The sequence below is a fragment of the Spodoptera frugiperda genome, chromosome 25, assembly GCF_023101765.2.
Source record: "Spodoptera frugiperda isolate SF20-4 chromosome 25, AGI-APGP_CSIRO_Sfru_2.0, whole genome shotgun sequence".
Lineage (NCBI taxonomy): Eukaryota > Metazoa > Arthropoda > Insecta > Lepidoptera > Noctuidae > Spodoptera > Spodoptera frugiperda.
This window is the reverse complement of record NC_064236.1, coordinates 15,646,295-15,671,460: the sequence shown is the minus strand read 5'-3', so window position 1 is coordinate 15,671,460 and position 25,166 is coordinate 15,646,295. Positions and strand designations below refer to the sequence as shown.

The following is a 25,166-nucleotide window of genomic DNA, read 5'->3' as shown; positions in this document are numbered from 1 at the left end:
CAGGGACTAAAAGTTCTTGTGAATCTAGCAGTTTAAAATATTAATACTATCAAGCAAGATACATAATCCATGTAAGATACATGATCCTAGCCTAGCTGTTTGCCATAGGGTTGACATAAACAAAAATCAAAATACATCACGATTATAATAAACCACTATCTGTCGTTAGAGCTTTCAGAAAGTCAATACGCAAAGCTTTAGCTAATTCGTTTATAAAATTGCTATGCGAACGCAAGCATTTCAAAAAACAGTTTAAAACTAGGTACAAAGGGGTAAATAAAACTAGTTAACTATTCGAACCAGAATGCACGTTTATTTATTCATTTCCAGAAAAAAAATCACATATTGTAAAAGCTGTTACAAAGTTCCAAATAATGTCTTTGGCGACAATAGAAAACATTGGGTTATAGTATAAAGTTTTGTTTTGAATTTTTGTGCGCAATAAAAGTTTTACAAAAATGTTAAATGGTAAGTATACAATGGAAAGAATGCAAGTGCGGTTACTGCGTCGCCATGGGGCGCGTGTGCTTACGAGATATACGCTACGGGGCAGCACGCGGCGGCGCTGGCTGATTCCCAAACATACTTATACAATCAAGGACTACATAATATAACAAACGTTTGTTCATAAAATGAGTTTAATCTACTTGTATACTTATTTAATGACTACATTTTTTAATTGTAAAATTATACCTTCATAAATGTAACTAAAGGAATATTCTGAACTATTTCCTATACATACGTGAATTAATTGATCGAAACAATTTTTATCGTAAACAATTAATTAAACCTTCCATGTCTAATAACACAACATTTAAGAGCTAAATAATGAAATCATTTAACGTAAAATTAAATAACAAAAAATATATGTACAATTTAGCAATAAATAATTACAAAATAATAATAATAGTAAATAATGGAATCTAATAAAGACATACTTTCAATGAGAATTAATGTTATAATCGTTCTGAACGTATACTGGAATGGAACATAAAAACTGAAGGTCTGTTAACACGCCATTAAGAATTACACATACAATGTATTATAATTATTACTATTTCTTATTCTTTGAGATCTAACATTGAATAGACACAAAATAGATGTGTTTAGTAAGCATTATATTTGTATTACACTGCGAATATACGAAGAATGAACAACGAAATTACTGTCCTACGTGACAAGCTTGCTAGACATCCATATTATTGAAATTTCTGACAAATACCGATAGACAACAAGATTTTTAAAACATTTGAACCGTTCCTAAAGGGTTAAAACGGTCATGATACTAGCAAAAACACGGCTATTACTATGATTATTAATCGTATTATTGAATATAGTAAAGTATTACGTAATAACACAAATGCCCTCCATTATCAGGCTGTTACAGAATAAAGGAAATGTAATTTTTTACCTTTTAGAAACGTAAAAAAATACTTCAACAGATCGAAATCGCCAGCGAAAACATTTAGCGCCGAAATATAATAAACGATTGAAATAAATGATAATCTAACGTTAACACTTTAAATGCAATACATTTTTACTTGTAATAATCGCTAATACTAAGTATATTATTGTAATACATAATTTGAAATACACACTAGCATAGAAATGATGGATTTACGATAATCACAACAATATAATTGTGTTACGAAAAGATTACGCATATGTCTGTCCTAATAATTCCTACTAACGAGACTACATTCCAATTATACAGGCGTGTACTGCGTTTTGATTTTACATCACTGTCAGCTCGAGTAATTTAGAGCGTCCACCGTATTGCAGTATTTGCAGTTTCGTCGCACAGTATTACTATTGTGCTAGTATGACTGTAACACAACATATGTTACCGTTTATTGCATCCAAGAGTAACATATTGCTTTATTTGTTTGCTTTTCTTGTAATTGTCATTGACGAGGCTTTAGTGCTATAAATCTTAATCTAATTTTTGCGTGAAATCTTTTAGATTCCCAATATGGCAAAACTTTGACTACATAATATTAAATCAATTACCTGGAAGATACTCTCCAAGGTTGACACAAAAAAAATCTTAAGACGATATTAATTTTACACAATATCATGACGATGTAAAATTATCATTGAAAATTAATTAATAATAATAACTAGTTATTAATATACACGTTGAATATAGAAACATCTGGTGGTAAACCCATGAAGTTCATCGGTAGATGTTTTACAAGTGCAGTCAATGCAGATCTTATAGATGGCGCTATGCAACGGTGTCGTTCGAACTATCGCGTTAGGAACTGAATAGCTTTAACTTTGGTTTATTCAGTTTCAGAATAGGTGACCAGAATTTGAAAAGGTCTATCGAGAAAGAACCAACAAGACGACTTTATATAATGTTTATTCTACACGTAGCATACAAATGTTGTAGAATCAAAACTTGCAGATGCCTGCGGCCGAGGATATCGGTCGTACGGTCTGTGTGACCGTTTACAGCGATCGAATAATGTCAAATGAGAGTCAGTTACGAGTGAGGATTAGGGTAAAGGTAAAACAATCTAAGTTCAGACTTATATCAGTCTAGTTACGACTTCAGATCGTTTTATCAAGTCGTAACAGCTTACAAATAATTCGCATTTGCAGTCTTTAGATCTTCCGTTCCGTTATTACATAATCACGAAGGGAGATAAATAAAAGTCGAAGTTGGGTTCACTGACTCGAATCTTATGGTTTAACGATGGGACCTTGAGCTGGACGCGGTTACTTTAGGTCGTGCTCCTGTTGACTTGCGGCAACACGAGGTGGCCGGCTGAGCATGAGACGCCGGCCGCCTTGATCTCGAGGCCTACATATTGTAAGCTATATAAATTGCATCGATCTGGTCGGACAGGAATCCGTCACGGAGGTGCATGCGCTGCTTTTCTCCGCGCGAGTTGATGGGCACGACGCCGGGGTCGACGACTACCACCACGCCCACGATGAGATGGTGCTCCTCCAGCACTGTGTTGGTCACCAGCGGCACCAGGTTCAGAGCCTCGCTGTCGTTGCCGTCCAGCTCAACCACTACCACCAGCAGGTTGGTCCAAGTGAAAACGGCGCTGGAAAGCGAAATACACAAGATATTTTAGTAACAATTAAAATAATATTATACACGTTTTCAAAGTTGTAAGGAAAGTTTATGAATAAGAAAGTTTAAAGTATAAACGAATTACCATTCGGCAATCTTCTTGTGGCACCTCATCACAGAGTTTTCAATATCAATGGGATGGTATCTCATACCGCGCAGCATGATAGTCTCGTCGAGAGCACCGACTACGAACACAGCATCGTGTGTGTCGTGTGTCTCCGCGCTGATATTGAGGCTGCCGCAAGCCGATGCAAGCGACTCGGTGTCGCTGTCGCGGGTTATCATCGAGGTATCGTCCGATACGTGGCTAGTCGAGCTGACCTCCGTCCTTCGCAAAAAGCCCAAATACCCAGTGCGGGCGTACACTTCGCCCGTGTTTCCAGTCACAAGCTGAGCGCTGAAATGATCAGCATAATCACTTTCGTCGCCGTATATGGTGAAATATCCGCTAGCGTTGTGTGGTGACTGTACCCATATCTCGCCTAAATGGGAGTCGCCACATTGACCCTTAGTTTCGGGGTTAGCAGTAATCACTTTTACTCCAGGCAACAGTTTGCCGGATTCCATGAGGCAAAGCGAATGTGGGCTGCCTCGTTCTACAAGCGACACGCGGTCGTTTCTTAGAGCACGAAGGTCTACGTAAACAGTAGAAGGTTCTGGGCTAGAAGCGCCTTGGAGGCAGATAGCGATGTTCACACGACAACCGAACGATGTGGACACAGCGCGGGGACTCAGACCGAGTGCTGAGAATAGTTTAGAGAATGAATTGGTTAAGTTGATACGAGGTCGTTCTTCGGCCACGACTACGCATGTCCTCACGCATGCCAGGCTGATGCCCTTTGCCTTGAGTTGATTGACAGAGCTACCCAATCCTTTGGTGCACAGCTCCATGACGCCGTATGAGCAGAATGTGTCGCGCACTTTGTATTGAGAGACGGCACTCAGCCAAAGCCCGGGGTTAATCTCGACCTCAGAAGGTGGGATGAGGATGGAGTGATGGCCCGAGTAGATGCTGCTGAGACACCACAGGGCAAAACCGAGACCGCAGTACGGATCGAGACAGAGAGCAATATGGCGCGATGGATACAGCTCACAAGCGATCTTCATCGAGCGGCAGAGCGAGGTGACGGCCGCGTGCGACATCTTGATGCCCGCCAGCATGCCTGTGGTTGATACGCTAAAGTCCAGGTAGGCGAGCATTTCAGCGGTTGGTGCGCGGTAGAGTATGGGCAGCTTTTTCTTCGGCATATCGTCAGTATCGAGGGTTAGAGGCCAAGCCTTGCTATCAAGTACATTACTGGCTTCCTTGGAGCGCAGTAGTTTTATCACAGATTGGTTGGAGAGTACTAGCGTAGCCTTGCTGACGTCAACAATCATCCTCACGGTGGGGAGTGTGGTGTGCAGGTTCTGCGGGTGCGGCGGGCGAATAGTGACTGGGACCGCGCCGACGTACAGACAGCCGTAGAAGGCGCAAATGAGATCAAGTCCCGGTGGGAAGATAAGAGCGACGTGATCGCCTGTGTTTACTCGTCCTTTCTCCAGTAGCAGGTTGCCGATCCTCTCGGCCTTCTTGTGCAATTCGGCACAGGTAAGGACCTTGGAAACAGTGCCCTTCGAATTGAGCAACGTGAAAATCACGTGGTCGGAGGTGCTCAGTGCGCGCCAACGCAATATCTGAGATATGAACTGATACTGAAACGTAAGAAAATATTGACGTTAGTATTTATTAAACAATTGTAACATAAAGTATCAAGTATGTATATGAGAAATGAATTTACGTACTTTTCTAGCAGCATCGGAATCGTCAGTGTAACCCATGTCGCGTCCTTGAGCGGAGGCGAGACGATTGCCCTGCACTAAGTTCCCCACAATGACAGAAGCGGGTCCCACATCTAAACATATTACAAATACAAAATGAATGAATATGATGTATACTATTTGTATGAAGTTTACAAAACACGGTATGATAGAATGGGTAAATCATAACTCAGCTTTGAAGGTAAGATTTCATCATTTTAAAATTCAACTATAAACATATTATTTCATTATCTTCAGACATATAAAAATATGCGACAAACTGCCAGCCTTTACATTCGTTACAGAACATTATACAAAATAACAGGGAAGTATTAATGTATACATTTTGCTTAGGCACCAGCTACGGCTTATTTTTAGGAAGGAAAATCATCCAATGACTTCTCTCGCCAGGGCAAGGTGAGAGGGAGTGTCAGACTAAAAATCAACCAACCAAAAAACTCTTACAGCTAAGAATGAATTTTGTTTTACTATTAAAATGTGTTCAACAAATAGCGCGATCGCTTCATAAACAGAATAATAAAATATTTAATTTCGCTTAGAACGTTCTGTGCTGTTTTTTGATGAAAAATAACACTGGCCTTTAGCAAAATAAGGATATTGGAGCACTACAATACAAGAATATATATATATATATATATATATTACATCTACTAACAGTTACATATTTATTCATCCATTGCCTTTGTTGCAAATTGCGCATAGCTACGCTTTACTAACTTTGTGTTAATTGTGTTATCCTTAAATAAGTATTTTTTTAGTATCGTTAAAGTTCAATAAGATTTAACAACACTATATTATGCTACAGGGTAATTCATGTAAGTACTGCGTGATTAACTATCAAAAGTCAGAATGCCCAGTATTCGTTAAAAAAATTGTTAAACGAATTACATAATTGTAGGAAAACAAACTTGAGCCAAAAAGAAAAACAAAAAAGATCAAAAATAAATCGCAATTGCACAACAACTTAAAATCAACTTAAACATTAAGAATGAATGAGGTCTTACCGGAATGGATCTCCCTCGGCTTGGGGAGGTTGGTGACGCAAGTGTGAGGGCACATCAGAACGTTGGCTGGGTGCAGAGTGCCTTCGAGGAAGCGACGCTTGCATTCGCTAAGATGTATCCCGCCCAGCGGAGTTTTGGGTAGGTAGTTAGGCTGGACCAAGGCCAGGCAATAGATGCCCACCTGGTGAATAGAATCCACCGCCTGAAGAACGCGGGACATCCACTGGAACGACTGTAAACGAGATTAACTCCAGTCATTATTTTTATCAACAAGTTTGTGTTTACATATTTCAAATATTGCAATTTTAGTGTAGGTATAGTAATGTGTGAGAGACAGAGAAAGAACGCAAACAAACGAATGACATTTCTATATCGGCGGGAAAGTTGAACAGACGCCATATGGAAATTGACTGCAACAGGCGGTAACAGTTTCCCAACTGTATTTTAGTAACGACAAATTTAAAATGACGGGGATGTTAGAATATTTCCGTCAAATGACACAGTTTTAAAGCAAATTAATTGCACTAACAGGTGCATTCGAAAACTTTCGTATGAATAGAACGTCATCGGAACAATTTACGACAGCATTCGTGCACATTCGGAAGTTATTATTGCTGTCTCTTACCTTCCGGTTATAAAAAATGAAACTACAAACCCGCCAGTCTGCGACTGCGTCAGTCACAATCTAGACCGGGACCAGACTGCACGTTGCTCTTCGGCAAAACTTTAATACCGTTACATTTTACGTCATTGATATCGTAAAATGCATATTCAGGTAAGCTGGTTTAGGTTTTATGATGAAATTTATTAAATTATTATTGCTTTATTATAACTATTAAATGCTTTTCTAAGAAATTATTATTTAATGATAGTATCTCTTTGGCTAGTTTAGTATTAAAACTTCAACTAAGAGTGATGTGCTTTCGCCGTATAATATGTCTTATGAAGTACTGGATATTTTTTTCTTTTTTCAGATATTTTAAGTAGCTGCTTGGAGCTGGGGCCATATATTATGTATTTAGTTTTGGAAGCAGTAATGGAATATTGTGCAGCTCTGTTGAAGGTTTTATCAATTTGATATGTAAAGTTTAAAACATGTACCTACATGATTTAAAATTATGAATATCAGAATCGATTTAATAATAATTTTAGTGGGAGATCATAATATTATTATTAATCTCAATAAAACCATTATTTAAAACAGTTGTATTATTCTTAAGTGTTCTGCTATAATCTACAATTTCATTATGAATGGTGAATGGAGTGCATAATATACAATATATATTAGCAAATCGTCATCCAGAGACACGCTTCGTATTGGTACTATTACTGTACTGGTCGCAGTTTGCCAGCACACTGTTATCACTAAGTGCCATGTTACGAAAATATCTGATACTTAATAGCGTATTTATCAGCGGCACTCGTCGCGACGTTTATGAGGACCCCGATAGTATGGCGATACACCAACCTATATTGATTTAGCCTTATTTCTATATTACTTGATGAACGCCAGTGCCTACGTCGACGCGGAGACGATTTGATTACGTGATTGACAAAACTACTATCGAGTTACATCGTACTGATTTTTGCACTAGTACTACCTAGGTATAAAATCATTATCGTTACAAAAGTTATTCTATTTGAAAAATCTTATTTTATTCATGATTTGAAATACAGGCAGGTACGTAAACTTAAAATTCATTTGGTAAAATAAACCTTAATCCATTGTAAACCGATTATTATATTCGCTTTTCCACAATCATTTTCTACCGAGTGTGCAAGTGTGTAATAAAAACTATAACATAAATAAATAAATTCTTTATTCGTATTTTTAACTTAAGAATACAAAAGCTAAGGCTAGTAGATTAAAAGTAGAAATTTATAGAAACAAAAGGAGCATATATGTAAATACATGTTATAGATATTCTATTTATGACAAACAAGCAATAATAGATTTAGAGTGAGTGAGTGTTATGATAAAGTTGTGTGTGTTTTTGTGTATGTTAGTGTGGTGTGTTACTTATTGTTGGGTAATAATTTTTAAGTAACAGTGTATATTTTAAATACAATAAAATTATAATTCGTTTATTTTAATAAAATATATTTGTGTTCCAAAATGGAATATGAATATATTACTTTTATTAAAGCAACAGCAATTATTGTTTTTATAACGTATATGAATGAATGTTGCCTTAATTTTGTTTTGTTAAATGTAGTATTCTGGTACATTTGTATACACAAATCATTATATTGATAGATATTTATTTGGTATGTAACCGAGTTTGATTTGACTGTGCCATTGGCATTTACATTCGACAAATATTAGCCACTGCATCTAGTCCGGAGATTGTTAGAGTATTTGACATGTTTGCGAATATCATTGCTAGCGACCGCGCCAGAGAGGATATAATAAATTTGTTTGGAGTAAGAACACCGTGTCGCTATTAATTGGTTTGCAATTATTGAGCAATATATATATTGAATAATATATACGTCACGCCTTTAATCCCCGAAGGGGTAGGCAAAGGTGCACAATGCACATTATGGCACATTTTGCCAATGTACACCCACGTTCCACAATCTATGTTGTAAGTCCCATGTAATAGGTGGTGTGGTGAGCCTATCGCCATATACCGGGCACACTTCCAGACTCCGTGCTACCACTGAGAAATTTTCGAAAAACCGAAAAAAGCCCAGTACTACTTCGCCCGACCCGGGAATCGAACGCGAGACCCCTTACCCGGCAGTCGCACTTGCAACCACTCGGCCAACGAGGCAGTCAGTAATAGTCATTGAGTAATATTAGTTTAACTAAACAATTTACTGATTTCAATAACTTTATAAATTAATTGATAAATGGTTTGATACAGCGTCTACATAATGAAAACTGTAGGTACTATCGTAGAACCTGGTAAATAAAACAAAAGCCAATTGAATATGAGGAAGGAGATGATGATGAGATAGAAACGGTACGAAAGAAGAAATATATGTCACTATAAGTACAACATCTAGTCAGAAAGGAACATACGCGTACCTCCTCTTCGCCACAGTCCGGGCGTTGCTCGGCGACAATGCAGATCCTCTCATCACGTAGCACTCGCACGGAAAAGACGGCGATACGTCCTCGGTATATGAACTTCATAGGTTCCACTGCCAGCACTGTGGCTATTATATCATCCATGTTGTGCTTGCGACCGGTGACCGTCATCAGACCATCGCGTGAACCGCATACAAATACAAGACCTGAAAATGTTTTGAGTATAATCAATTCTTTTTGCATATTCTTACCATTGTGTTACTTTTTTAATCGTTGCCACTGCAGATCTTGATTTACAAGAATTATAGTTATTATATATAATGTGTAGCGATCTGATTTCATAAAACAAATAAGAACTATATCGTAGTATTCTGTCTTGACTGAGAATTTGTAAAAATATATTCGAACTCTATCGAGTTTTCTTATTTTATGTCTTTTATATATTTTATTATAACATCAAAGTTAAGAAATTAATTTGAATACTATACAAAGGTATTTAAAACTGCTCAAGTTATTTCTTTCATTGAATAGAATTTCAGTTTTTAATATCTCAATGCTTATTTGCCGTTACAATAAGTTTGACATTTGTAATCTGACACCGACGATCAGTTCATTGCCTTCACGAAAGATGGAAAGTTATTAAAGTTACCAAAGTAATTAGCACTAAAGAAGCACTAATGACTATGAGATGTAATTAAACGCAGATTCTTTCTAGATGACCTGTGAGGTTAACTTTGAATGAGGATATTTAATTCATATCGCGTAGTTTAATCTTGAAAACTTACACGGATGAAATATTTTGACTGCCTTTAAAGTAAAATATCAGAATGTATTTTGTCACATCACTATCTTATAAAAATATATGATCTGATATTTCGACTAAAATCAACAAATTCAGAATCAAATGAGAGACTGCATGAGGAAATAAAATTTCATTTCAGCTGGCGCGGCCAAACATGGCGATTGGTAAATAAGTGGGAGGGCGGAATATGGCAAAGTTAAAACCCATTTTGCATCGTAGTCAAAGGACATAAAATATTTTCAGAAAGTGTACATAAATTACGTAGTTTTTCCCGCGGAAGCAATGCTAAACTCTTGTCCGCGAGAACAAAGTGTGTTCGGCCCAGTTGGCCACAAAAATATTAGGCATAATTAATATTGTACAAATGATCCAAGTGGCCCAGTTGATCACCAAGTCCACTGATATATTTACTAATGCAGCCGCTGCCTAACCCAGCAGCGTATACACGAGGATACACTGGCTGGCGTTTGGGATATTTATTTACTGAAAACTTGTGTAAATTACGACTGCTGGGGAAATATCTGTGTACTTACTGAGGTGTAAATAATCGCCAATTAAACTTATACCTGTATGTTTACGAGTGGCTGTCAGGTGGCTTGCATTATTGTTGTTTGGTAGTTCCCGATTGCTTTTTACATAAGTATTTTATAGATTGTACAACAATTATCTAATATCATGATATCACTGAAGGTACCATCAGATTTACTATTCAAGTCCATTGTGCATTCAATTCGAAGGACTATTATTAATTATACGTACATGTAATCATCGTCATTCGGTCATTTTCTTAGAGTATTCAAAGAGTGCTACAATGAAATGTCGTAAACTTACCTCCAGGTCCTAAAAAGCCGAGGAGGCCGCTTCGTACATAATGTTCTTCTCCGATGGGCTCGCCGTCAGCGTCAAGAGGACGCACGCGGAATACAGTATTGGTCAGACCAGGCAAACCCCAGTATCCAGACCCGGTTGCACCAGACAACACACAAATCTCTCCCACTTCATCAGTTTTGCAAAGGTACGCTGGACCTTCCATCTTCACTACCACAATCACGCCTGTTCACAAACAACACAAACTCACATTAAATTGTTGTTCCAACACCTACCGACTACGTAAAATAACACGAAAATCTCTTTGATTAATATGTAATTTATTCAACCGAGAATACCGCTGTCCAGTACCTATTTATGTACAATGCGGTTTCATTGTTTAAAGTTCTCTGTTAAAATGTTGTTGCAAACAAATTATTCGAGTGTGTGGGTTTTATTTGAATGAAAACATGTTGCTTTCTAAAATGTATTGGAAACCTTTTAATAAATTAATCAAAATAATACTTACATGACGGCATGACTTGACCGCAATCTTGTAGAGTGAGTGAAGTGAGTGAGTTCTCGGCGTCGACGCGAACTACTCCATACGATAGACCAGACATGGAGAGAACTCCGCGGCCGGCCGAGGCGCCGCCGCGTCCCGCGCGACGCACGCATACAGTCAGAGACTCGCTACTGCACGCACAGGGGCAGATAGCATCGCCACGCACACCTAACATCAGAAAAATATATTGATACCTGAGCTCAACCTAGAGAACAATATCTACAGAAGCCAGATATCGTCCACATACCTTTGCTCTGGAACACCGACAGGAACTGGTCGCAAGATGACAGTGACCACGGGTTGGCACCATCGGCGACGAGCAGCATACGCAGGGAGCTCAGCGAGATCTCCTTGTGATCACGAGTGGCTAACAGACCCCAGTGCAAGTCGCGGGATTTTACTATAGCCACCGAGGCCCTGTGCACAAAATTGAAAATTATAGCTTCGATATTTCATGAAAATTAATAAGTACTACATTAATAAGTAAATTAGTAAGCATAAAATAAGTATAGCATTTCTTTATCAGTTTAGCGATGTACAGTGGAGGAGATTAGCGCTCTCTTAAATAAATTACCGTTATTTTAATAAGCTGAATGAAACCTTTCAGTAGCAAGACTAGTTCTTGGCGTTGCTGTTACAATGCTGTCTAGATTTAATTTTATGAAAGTTTGTTAAGAGCTTGCTCTTGTCTTGAGGTTGAAGGTTTCTTAGAAGCTTATAATTAGTGTATTCGTTAGCGAAGGCTGTTACATAAACAGTTGTTGTACCAAAGTTGGTGCATAATTTAATATTCCTAGTAACTAGTTTAACTTATAGCATAGAGGAACCTGCGATAAATACCTGTACTTAGTGATCATATGCATCCAGGATGCGGGGCTGACTTTCATAAGCGCGTACGGAATGAAGATGACGTGCATTCCGTTGAGCACGCTGGCGAGCACGGCGTGCCACAGGCCGGTCTCGCGCTTGAAGTCCAGCACGCACACCATGTGCTCCCCCTCCGTGTAGTTGCACGCCACCGACAGCATGCGGCTGTGGGCCAGCATAGACGCCCTGCGGAAACATCTGCCTTGTAGCACGCGAGACAACAATAACACTCGTTTCTGTGTGTGTGGTGTAGTGTAACTAACAACAAACTAACTCCGCCACGTAGGTACAATAATAATACAATTCCATCATAAAAAAACACAACATAAAAACAAAAAAAAACATCATTTTATACAAATTTACAGTTTGTAAAAACAAGGAAAAAACAAGACGGTATTTTCTTTGCTGTTCTCGTTAAGATAAAATATTGTTAACTTGATTAAAAGTGCAGCGCTACTAAGATAACAATTTATCTTCAACATTTCGCGCTCACAAATAAAAAGACTGATAAGCAGGGCTTTACTTTTCCTTATTGAAAGATCTTAAGATTTTCCGATAAAAAGGTATTGCAAAATTATGTCTGCTCTGGAATTTTTAAAATTGGTAACTAATGCTTAAATAACTGAAAGAATTGCTTCGTCGTGAATAAATTCATACCAGCCAAGGAGAATATTTTAATGTACATACTTAAAAGCAATACTTAGTTAAATAGTTTTTAGATAATAATTAGTACTTCCGCTGTAAGTCGTACATGTTAGTGTTCGCAACCTCCCCCTTGAAGCCCTACAAAATGAAACTGTTTAATCACATTGTTGTTAACAACTTTGTACTGCAATTTGAAGCGAGCAACTCTGTCGAGCATTTTATTACTTTTTTCAAGGACCTTCACGTATCAGCTACGGTTAGTTGGAGTTCGTTTTTTTTTTAATGAAAATATTTTATTTTTATCATCTGGTATTGTAGTTTTTTTTTATTTATAGGGGCTTAACATTGTTCAGAGATCAACTCAATTGATATATGTATCAGGTATCAACATACAATCACTTCGATCAGTTGAAACGCGTATAACACATATGGTAACACAAATCACCTTAATCTTGCTACTAGTTGAGCACATCTCCCTTGGTTATCGGAATCTACATATAATTAATCTGTTTATGCATGGATACAGCGAGATTGTCAATTTCCGCAGCACATCACTAGGTAATGACACGTTGTACGTGAGAGTATCTAAATGAAAATTGCGAACCAAGTGTTGCGAAACATGAAAGGGCAATATAAATATTTTATATATTATATTTGGTATTATAAATCTTTTGGCTTTTGTTGAAAGTGTTGTTGTCAAGCGCGCCGAAACAACCTTAAAGCTATTAAACATCATAGTAAACTTTAAGGAGTTTCATAGTGCTAGCTAATACCTCTCAGGAACATTGGTGCTGTTTGTTAGGTATTTAGACTGTTCAACTCTAAGTACTTCACGCCGAAGTTAGAAACCTGTACTCGTACCGCCGCGCCGTTCATTTTCAGTAACTAGGTAATTAATACCGATATGACCAAAAGATGTTGTGAAGTTGCTCGTTACAACGGTATTTGCGTGGCTACGGTGTTCTGACGTGCGTTGTATTGTTAGTATAATAGTCATTTCAGTGAAGCTGGTTGCTAAACCATTGTGGAGCAGGGCTGCAGCCACTCACATGTCTCCGGTATTGTCAAGTTACCTCGCAGTTCGCAAGGCTGTGGAGTGTCGTGAAGTAGATTCGTTCAATATCCTGCGTACAATAACGTTTCCCGTGCCTCCTTCGCGCGGTTTTATTCAATAAACGTTATTGTACTTGACATACTTTATAACGTGCTAAAGAACATCAACATAATTTGATCAAACACAACATTAATATGTTGTGTTTGATCGACCAGTAAATTGGAAGATTTAAAGAGTTCTCCATGTTACACGAACATAACATGATTGTTTTCTTTTTCAAAAAATACCAATAATGAAGTCAACGTAATACCTAACTGCAATATAAATAACAAATAAGAGTTTCCTCCTCAAGCTTGAAGTGGTAACATGTTGGTATTCTAAAATTCCAGCTATTGTTGTGAGTGTTACGTGTTTGCAGAAACAAATATTTTATTGCTGAACTAACAGCGCACAAGAGCTCAGAAAATTTACAACATTCTACAACTATAATCACATTTCAACATTTACGAATGTAATGGAGCATTCATTGCATTGTGCTCTTGGGATATCATTCGCATAGTCGGACACTTCAACTATTAAGTGCAGTTTTATCAATTTGTAATTTATACAAATTTCAACTTCACATGAAACAGGGTTAAAAGTGACAAAAGTCATCAAAAACAAAATGCATTGTATTTTTCATCAACTTATTAGTTATGCACAACGAAGTGTAAGGTATTCAAGACAATGATAGTGGTGACTAACACTAACACGCACTTTCGCAACTAAACTGTTCGTCAGGTAACATTTAAATAAGATAAAAGCTATGCAAATTGAAGACCTTTGAAGAAAAGTGAAGACTAACGCAACAGTCCGGTGACTGTAGATGATGAGATATATGTGCCATAATTCATTGTAATTTTTAACGAAGACGTCCCGTTTTTATTTTTTGTTATTTGGAGCAGTTGGAGCGTGTCAATCCAATTTCATATTGGTGTTAATAAGAGAAAACCACAGCGATGGGGCGGGGAAAAGCTTTTCCACGTTTGATATTTTAAATGTTATTAATTTTTCATGAACCGACCGACTATGGAAATGTTACGGAAGCGGTATTTTTTGCCGTTCGTTCGTCTGTTTGTTGTTTTACGAAATACGAATCATACGGATAATGGATTAGTTCATATACGGATTGGATTTTAGTTTCCTAAAAGCCAATTGTTCATGAAATATTTTCTTTATGGGCAAACATTTACAGTAGTTTGGAAAACTGAGCAACAATGCTGGCAGGTACAGCGAGCAGTTTTAATCAATTTTTATTAACGAATTTGGTAATCACATTGATCTTTCAATAACTGTGTAGGCGGCCTAGAATACAATAGATCTCATCAAATTCAAGGATGCGAATCAGACTTGACTTGTTTACGGGCAAATACTGAACATGTAGTATCATACGTATGATGTTTTATATTGATTGGTAATCTAACGTATCGTTACAATTATACGTCCAACTGGGAAAATGAAGTCCACGTTATCTATAAGCCATTCATCGAGTCCATGACGACTAAATGGCTCAGCGGGAGTTATCGCCCCCGGAATTCCAGTCTACATTCCAGCTCTCCCGGCATTCCGCCGAATTTAAACGTTTGTGTGATTTTCCGGTTTTCGATTGTGCGCATTCGTAAAACTATATTTCAGTGTTTGAGTGTTCACCGTCGATTTGCGTTGGTTGCTACCTAAATATTCAATAATAACTGTAGCATCTTAAACTAAAATAATGAATAAATAAAGAAATAACTAATATCTTACTAATTCCGGTAAACAATTTTGATGACCTACATACTAGATGATTCAATGTAAGGAAAATATTGTAGACGTGTAGCAATCTGCGGTTTTTCTTGACATTATATTATAAATACTTTAAAGCACAAATATTGTTTGTCGTGTATTAGTAATAATTAATGTATGTGGTGCTTATTATGCGCGATCACGTTGGTGGTTGTCGAGGGAGGATTGCATTCAGCAGTGGGCGACGACGGCAGCTCGATACAAGACGATGATAATGACACAGGTCTTAAGCTCCCTTGGTAGGTAAATAACAATCTAGCAATAACTCTGAAACATCACATTCATTTTTAAAATAGTATCGTAGTCATTTTTGTCATACTCTCCATTTAAATCAACGATGGAACGAGCCGCCGGTAATTGACTGACGGACGATTTTATTCTATTTTCACGTTATGAAAGAGCCCTTTCTTTGTATGGTTTTATTGAGCGAAATTGCTCTGAATATGTTTAGATCCTAGCTATATAGTAGAGTCGGGTATGTCATGCGACACTTGATGGAACTTCAAGTGATTTCTAAGCCGTCAGCTAAGTGAGGGTTACGCAAACCCTTTCAGTGCAGGAACGCTTTTAATCAAGAGTGCGTCATTCCTGCTAATGGTGATTACGATGATACGTAAATATGTGCTTACCTAGTGACTATTACACCCATAGCAGATCCGTCAGCAGCTGAAGTATGCTCGATATGAGCAGGGCTGTCCTCTGCGGGTCTTGGAGGAGGGATCCAATCGCGTGGCGGTCGCGGCAACTTCTCAGTCGACACCCACTGCAGGGACGGCCAGCCACGGAATGATACCACATCGCCAGATGATGTCTTTGGCAGACCTAGTACAAGGAATATATTAAGAAATTGTTAGAATATGCAGACTTTTTGTATTCATGGCACTATTTCATATTATTTCCTGTTATCCAAACAAATAAAATGATCCTAGTAAGCCGACTGTAATTCAAAGCTTTGAGCTCGTGCGACATAAGCCTATCGGGGCGATTAATTAGAGAGGGATCATTTCAAAACTGCATCGTTCCTGATAACGCCAATCATAATGAGTTGTTACGTTGAAATACGACAATTATTACCAAAACTAAAATTAAATACATAGAATATAAGCGGCTTTACCTGTAATTAAACAACAAATTCATACCGAGCAGTTATTGAAATTGATTAATCTCTCCGGGTACAACATAAATATTATTTTTGAAACATGTTTCGTTTTTAAAACATTTCATTCATGTTAACCGAGCGGAAAGGGGGATTTAAAAAATGAAAACCTTTTCAATAGTTTGCTTTAATTTCAGATATTCGGTATGTTGTATTGCGGTGGACAAATAGGTGGAATATTACTTTCACAAAACCATACATAGGTTTTAATCCGTCCATTAATATAATACTCAATGACGACCACATGATTTTAATTTAATGGATTGCATGTATGCCCATAATCGATTCAAAACCTCTGTGGGGAGGTAACGTGCAATTTTCGCACTTGAATGCGCAGCGCCTACTCGGAGCAGCAACGTAAAGTGAAGACGGCCGAATATTCATGCCAGACAGAAAAGGAAGAGAACAATGCATACTGTATAGGGAACACGCTGCGTTGACAATCTTAATATGTATGCACTTGGGGTTGCATTCAATGGCAGACAAAGTTTTGTGTTACCAGTATTACTGCATTATTCTAATACATCGAAGCCTCTTCGGTGTTAATGTTGTGCTAACATTGCTCGTCTTTATTTAATTTTCGTGACAGATTTCTCGGTACACGGATTACTTGTATGCGATCGTCTATGAATACTGCATAGTACTGCAATGAGGCGTAACAGCGATTTAAACGGTTGCTCATTTTATAGTGCAGTCTACGGGCTGCCTGCGCCTTTTCCGTCTGAATTTATTCGATAGCGTGAATCGGTAAACTGCTAGAAGTAATGCTGCTTGTACAGGTCCCATTTGTCAACGACTTGAACAATCAGACGGGAATACGTTTGTTCGTACCATTTAGAAACACATGGATTTATTTACATGTAGGATTAAAGGCGCTAGGAGTTTATCGGTTTAATAAGTTTGTAAGGTTTGAAGACTTTGGAAGAGCGACTACTTAGTACCTAGGTAGCACAAGATTCTGAATTCGGATGTGAGAATAAACAAGTATTGAAAAGTACTCTCGCCCTCGAAATAAATTAATGCCAATATATTTTAAACGTTACGTCACACAAAAAGAACGACTCTGAACAGTTTATTCTACATTTAACAAAATCTGAAGCAGTTATTTGAAGTATTTTGCATAGGAAACACCAACGATGATGTGTAGGAAGTGAAATCCAATATTTTCAATGTAGCTTGCTGCAGCGTGCAGTGTTTGCAGAGGATTCGATTTGAACTTTCCGCTAAGCGCACTACCACGTACACCGCGTTGTAAAATGTTCTGTTGGTTTTTTGAACGTAGAGGTGTTTTATTAATCCGCTAAGGTATTTAGGTAGCTAACTTTGAGTCGCTACATAATAGGATTAGGTGATTATTGTTTGAGAATATCTTAATCAATTTGTGTACTTTTTTCTAAACAAATATCGAAATCATTAGAAGTTTCTTACCTTTGAGGCAGTTATCAGAAGTGAGCGCATACTGAATTCCGCAGGAACCAAGCAGGAAACCAACTTGCTGCAGGCCAGCGTCACGACGAGTCAGCGGAACTTCTATTGGGACCGGCACTATGCCCGCTTGGAGACACCCATAGAATGCGCACATGAAGTTTATGGGATCATTGTTCGGATAAACTAGTGCCACGCGATCTCCCGGCTTGATGGAGTTATCTCCTGTCAAAGGTCCACCACTGCTGGTCTTCGAGGTGAACGTTTTGTTCAACAAAGCATGGGCGATCTTCAGTGATCGACTTAGCAGTTTTCCTACGAGGAAAATATGTTTAATATTAAATTGACTATTCACGAATGTAATAAGACATTAATTTTTACAGAAAAAAAAAACATAATTCACATCAATAAAGTAAAACAAGGAAAAATAAAAGCATCAACATGACGGTGATTACAAAACAATGAGTCAAACTGTCCATGAAATAAAAAAGTAACAACTTACCATAATTAAGCGAGTTGCTGAGTTTTCCATTTGGATCTAAGACTGTGGCAACGTTAGCTTTGAAAGAAGCTGTTCCATATCTTTGCAGTGCCGCTTCAAGGTTGCGAGGCAGCCCTGAAGGGACCACGAGCTGTTCGCCCACAGCTGGGGTCATGGTGCCGCCTTCTGGCTTCGGAGCATTAGGATCCTTAGGGTTGGCAGCCAGCTCGAGCTCAATGTCGTCGTCCTCGTAGAATTCTGGCAGTGGGCGGCGCTTTGGGCGCTTCAGCGTATTAAGCAGTTGCTGTATTTTAGCCGATACCTACACGATATGATATATTTTAGAATTTAAGAAATATTTACACTATGCGATTGCATGAGGACCGTTTAGTCTTTGGAACCTCAATTTTGATATTGTGTCACTGTCACAGTGAAAGAAAGACTAAACGGACTCCCATTTTCCTGTACAACGATATTTATCTTTACTTAGGTACTTAGGTATCATCGATTATAAACATGCTCCTAAAATCTATTTACCAACTTCGCATGGAAATAGATCAAGCAAAAACCAAAGCAATGCATTACAAAATGTAACCTAAGAGTAAAGGAGTTAAAAGCCTGTCACAACAATATACATTGTGGTTCCACCCCGATTATCTTTAAGTGCAGCTCGTAGTCAATTTATCGATTTGGACCTCATGCCATGTAATCCATTGTCCGGCAAAGGCAGCTACCGCAAACGTGCTGGGTCTTAACAGATGACGGTCAACCACACGACGACAGCGAGCGAAAAGGAAATTGTTTGTCAAACACAGACTAGCCGTGATGTCTACAAAGCCCAGTATTCTGATGACACACCCGGTTAGATTGTATTGGGAATACAACGTAAATCGTGCAAGTTAGAATATTTCCTAAACAGTTTGTAGATCGTGTCATGAGACGGTCTCGAGGAGTGATGCTATTAATAAATCGTGCATCGTAAAATACTAAACAATGTTAATCTTATTTATGGCATATAATCTTATAATTTGCGCTTTTTGCTTCTCTTTCTACGGTATAGATAAAAAAATAATCATCAATATTCAGTACTATATGCACTGTGCTACTAAACGTTATTAGTCTAGTAATAGCCATATTAATAGCATTATAGTCTAAACAATAGTTACGTATTGTCTGGTAATCAAATCTATCGGCTCATTGTAATTGCATTTAAATTGAACTCCAATTGATGTGGTTCGCTGACAATGCCCCTCAATACTTGACTGTTACCAGACGTATCGATAGCGTAGGCATCAACAAGTAGGTAGACCTACTTGTTCTTGCAGTGAAGTTAAAGAGTCTAAGATAGCTTACAGAAATGTTATTATTGATTTTTGAGGATACCCATCCTCAAAAATTAGATATTGTATTTAACACCAATAAAACATTACTGCCTCTGACGTACATGCAGTCAAAGGATTATCCGAGAGCCACCACACCACCGCCCTTCAAACGTGAAATAAAAGATACTTTGTTTTCATTACTTACGCTTACCTTCCATCGGCCGGTGCCGGTGCCGGTGTCCTCGGGCTGAGCGTAGCACTGCACTCGGTCTGCTACCAGGGCTCCACCGCGACGGGCGCCTGATGAAGCATGAGTCACATCAGGCTGGACGTCTGATGACAAACTACGAGTTACTAAGGCTCTCCTACCAGCGGAGCCAAGAATACACCACTGCCGCACGGAACCCATGGAACGGATCTTGCTTACATTTTTATTACAAAAAAAAATATGAAAAGATACAGAACAACAGTGCGGTTAGTGTGTTCCTGGCTTAAGAGCCCGCGCAGACAGAAAGCAGTCAAGCGATGAGCTTTTGATTAAAACAAGTGCCCAATTTTATCCGTAGCGAATCCTTAAAGGAACAATTTAGATTTTTGGATAGCTCGGTACAGACTGTCTGCTGTCTGTATCCCTATCGGACTCTTACCTACTCTGCTAAGTTCCCCCTGGATGGCTACTAACACTTGTTAATTATTGCGCTCCAATATATTTATGATATTGAAAAAAAAAATCGAACGAATCTAACCTTGTATAAACACGAAACGTATTCTCAAAGCAAAAGTGCATAGATACCGGGATCGGATTTAGTATAATAAGTCGATGATCTTTTGTAAACCCAAATAGAACAGGTGTGGAAATAGAAATTGAATCAATAAATAAGAATCTAGACTGCGACCCGAAAGCCCCACTTGTTAATATTAACACATGGTTATTTGTACATGGAAATCTATCTATCAACAAACTGCAGCGGCGAGTAAATCGCAATCTCCGTCCTTTCTGTGATTAAGCAAAATCGATTTGAAGCCGTTTCCGCAAACCTGTTTGAGTGGCCAGGTAAACAAAATAACGTTGATCAAATAGACTTCCTTGGCATAACAAACACACTGAATTTGATATTGATATTGACTAGTTGAAACAGTATGTTAGAGGTGGATCAAGTAGATGTCATCTCATTTGTTGCCGATTATAAATCTATTATTGTAAGTAATTAAAATGACAAAAACATTTTAACATTGTATTTTTTTTTTATTCGATATAAACTAATGCTTGACTACAATCCCACCTGATGGTAAGTAGTGATGTAATCGTTGATGGTGAGGCGCACTAGTTTATTAAGAGCCTATTCACTCTAGACTTGAACACACCCACATTGTAATCAGATGGAAAAACCGCAGCAGGCAGATTTTTCCAGTCTCTCCATGTACGCGGAATAAACGACAAAGCGAAACGCTTAGTCCGAACCGTAGAAGTTTCGACAACGTAAGGATGGATACCAGCCGTGCGACGGCTTGTTTGATGAAAGAAATGGGATGGTGGAATTAGTTCGTGTAATTCCTGCGCACACTCTCCAAAAAGCAACCTGTAAAACACCGAAAGGCTGGATACCCTACGCCGGTGCTCAAGGCTTTGAAAATTGGACTTAACCAAACAGTATTCATTTGGCACGCCATTTGCCTTATGTTTGCTTTCAATGGGCTTCCAATGAGATGCCAATTATTGGAGGAAATGTTATTACAGTTTGGTACTACATACGGAAAATTTACTACGAGTTATAACAGGAACGAAAGCATTACGTGCACCACGATGAGTTTGTTAGTAATGGAATAATTAACGCGGGAGTAGACACCTCATCGATCCCGATTAATGTACGGTACGATTAGCCAGACTTCCACCCTAATTTACAAGATAAGCTGCTTAATTACTGCGTAAAGATGTATTACTTTATGTGCTTATAAATACTGTAATCTAAGAAAGCCCAAAAGTTATTTATAGAAATCGAATACAATTACGCTGAAAGGCGATTGTATTGTTCAATAGCGTAATACATAATATAAAAATAATATTCACATTAAACTGTTTATAGGAATAGTTACGAGTATTTTCCTCAACAAAAAACAATGTTAGTCAATAAATAATGTACGAAACTATATTTGTTATTATTAACAAAAACTTGCACTTACAAACGTAGAAGTCTATAATTTTAACGTAACGTAATCTTGTTTATAACCACATAAACACTCGAACACGTTAGAATATATATCAAATCAAAATCATTTATTTCAAATAGACCAGGAAGGCACTTTTGAACTTCAAAAGTATATTAATTTATATTCACCACACTACTATAAACAGACATCTTTATTTAAATTAAATTTAGAGAAGTGACTAGGAGTAAACCTGTCAGTTTTCGATCAACTGTTTTCCTATACTGACGAATTTGGAATCATTTACCTACATACTGAATTGACGCAAGTGGCATGACTATTTTAAATGAAAATGGTGGAATAACATCTTTATTGACTATATAAGTTTACTCAATAAAATATGATTCATTTATTGTACTGTAAACTCCTGAATATGATTACTTAGTCACTGATGTTTTTCTAAGAAAATTTAAATGTTAGTTGTAGGACATAGAAGTTTTGAAGTATTTTTATAAATAAATAAGGAGATTTTCCGTAATATTATCCTATACTTCAGGAATAAATGTAACGAAGAAGTGGTTATCATAAAACTTGCAGCAATCTGATAAGTTCTGAATTTAAGTAAATATAACAAAATAAGTCACCTACATGATAATATTTCAACACAAGATAGTTGACGGTAAGATGATTCACTCATATCATAACAGAAGTTTGAATCCATTGGATGGACAGTTTCGTTTAAAAAAAATCAAAATTATGTAGTCCGTAAGAGAACTTGCAGATCGTTAAATGCTAAGATTTCGAGAAGTAATACAAAATATTTGGGGGCGGGATGTTGTTGACTTTCAATATATAAATATGACAAACTAGGAAGAATAATGACTAAGAATGTCTGCCGAACTGTCCAAAAATAGAACTATGACTTTTCCTGCTTTAAAAAATAAACTACAGCTTGTACGGATGTGGCTTTTCCGCCATAATGTGTTCTCAATTTTATTAGGACAACTACATAGTTAAGCGATTAAGCCTAATAGAACCTCTGAAAAAATATTGCCATACTTTAAGGACATTTTCATTTTAAGCAGTATAAATGCCGCGTAAAGCCGTAGTATTTTTTTACAGCTTGTTCGCGGTGTAACTTTTACATGGTAAAAAGTTTTATTACGAACCCAGTTATTAAAACCGCCTGCCCAATAACTGATTTGTACCTGCCAGCGCGGAAATGATTGGCAAGTCAATTAACGCCGCCACTGCTTGGGCGGCACAGCGCGCAACTGATGTTTTACTGTGAATTTCAGTATCCTAATAGTCGTAGTACTATTAATACCTACTTAGTATTATTCAGCACCATTCACCGTTTAATACAAGTTAATTTTGGCTATTTGTAGATAGTAGTATAAAGATATTAAAAGATTAACCGTTACCACATTAACATGATTGCGATGGAAATTATGGATGGTTGGATGTTTCACATAGAGTAACATATAAAACATAAATCAAGCCACCAGGGGTTAGTGAAATATAGCCGTAGTCCTTTCCTAAAACTCCCATACTAGTATTCGAAAGATTTACTTACAAGCAGGCAAATGCGTAAGTTCGGAGAGATCAATCTCAGTACGTTCACGTAACTCTGTGCGATCGCGTAATTCCGTTCGGTCGCGCATCTCAGTTCTATCCCTCGGAGTATGTCTCTTCTCCCGGAGATGATGGGGTTGTGGCAGTGGATGAGGATGTGCACGAGGGTGGGGAGCTGCGGGGCGGCGGGCCGGGGGCGAGCCCAGCTCCGGCGGCGGCGGCAGCTCCGTGTCGCCGGCACAAGAATCTTCGTCCGATGATGAGGCTAACACAGGACAAACACAATGAACTCTTAACCCATCAATCACCACCCGGAGTAAAGGTTTAACTTACTTTTCTTACAAATCATGCATCACAATAACCTACTAATATTTAAATGTATCGTTGCCACCGGTCCTGATGACATCTCAAATTGATGCGTGGAGATCCTCATTATCTATATATACCTAACGTATTACCGTACCTGTCCACTGAACAAAGTCCGAAAAGTTATATAGAACCAATCAAATCTACTAAAATGCAAATAAAGTTTGTAAACAAGAGCTTCGTTAGTGAACAGAAATCGAAAACGTAATCTATGTAATTTACATATAAGTACGAAACATAAGAATTTTATTAACGAGTTGCTCTAACTGTACTTCACACTAAAACATAAAAAAAAATTCGGTGTAATGAACACCGAATTTTTTTAAGGCGTATAAAATTTATTTCTAGGTACCAACTACACATAGTAGGTACGTACATTGAACCTTCATCAAAATCAATAAAAGTATGTTCGTTTGATAATTTACAATTAAACTTAATTCAGGTAGGTACCTGAATTAAGTTTAAAACGTTAGGTAACGTTTAACATTTTGGAACATAGCATCTTGGCATTAGTTTGAATCTTAGCAAAATTTGAAACCGATAACTCAACAGTATCTATTGTTCTTAGCGCTCCAACTAGTATGCATAAGCTAGTTAGACGGCTTACATCGCTGGAAGAGGTATTGGAAACCATTATGGACTATCTAAGTTGTGTTTACCTAGCCATGGAACCGCACGGTATTTAAGTCAGTACCTCTTCTCAATGTTTACAATTATATGAATTTAATACTGGACATTCAAGTAAAAATAGGATTTAAACATCCCGACGAGGAAAGAAACGCCCCTAAATTGGACGTGTCTCGTTTATAAAAGGTTATAATGACACTTGAGACAAAATATGATACAAATAATCAAAACAAGAATGCACATTAAAATGTAGACAAGACAAACAACAAAACAAAACAAAGACATAGATTTGGACACAATAGCAGAGAAAATGGCATATACAACGTGTAACAAAAAGGGGGTATACATACATATCAAATGCACGGTTTCTAGATAACATAACAAACGATATGGGAAGGGTTTTTTAAACTCATGTTTTCATGGTACCAAGTTATGAATTTTTCCAATCGCGCCGCCGCGCGAATATAAATTAGGTAGACAGGTACTAGGCGATCAGATTGACAGAAGAAATGTTTCGTAATATTAGCGAGTGATCCCTGCAGGGTTGTGACACGT

The 25,166-nt window shown here is 37.7% G+C and overlaps 1 protein-coding gene across 21 annotated transcripts in view; it reads right to left on the bottom strand.

Annotated features, from left to right (window-relative positions):
- Positions 1–291: 291 nt before the first annotated feature.
- Positions 292–25,166, bottom strand: part of LOC118267499 (disco-interacting protein 2) — a 118,452-nt gene continuing 93,577 nt past the window's right edge. For 4 of the 21 annotated variants that reach the window (XM_035581533.2, XM_035581567.2, XM_035581591.2 and 1 more), the window contains 14 exons: positions 23,620–23,883; positions 20,104–20,231; positions 18,598–18,898; positions 18,099–18,410; positions 16,144–16,336; positions 11,965–12,177; positions 11,372–11,541; positions 11,089–11,292; positions 10,584–10,805; positions 8,942–9,156; positions 5,914–6,145; positions 4,874–4,983; positions 3,177–4,783; positions 292–3,062 (listed from right to left, as the gene is read on the bottom strand). In XM_035581533.2, the coding sequence (XP_035437426.1) occupies positions 2,810–3,062; positions 3,177–4,783; positions 4,874–4,983; positions 5,914–6,145; positions 8,942–9,156; positions 10,584–10,805; positions 11,089–11,292; positions 11,372–11,541; positions 11,965–12,177; positions 16,144–16,336; positions 18,099–18,410; positions 18,598–18,898; positions 20,104–20,231; positions 23,620–23,883 (4,424 nt within the window). In that variant the 3' untranslated portion in view covers positions 292–2,809. The remainder of the gene's footprint in view (positions 3,063–3,176; positions 4,784–4,873; positions 4,984–5,913; positions 6,146–8,941; positions 9,157–10,583; positions 10,806–11,088; positions 11,293–11,371; positions 11,542–11,964; positions 12,178–16,143; positions 16,337–18,098; positions 18,411–18,597; positions 18,899–20,103; positions 20,232–23,619; positions 23,884–25,166) is intronic. The other 17 variants (XM_035581559.2, XM_050703937.1, XM_050703934.1 and 14 more) reach the window with 11 other exon arrangements.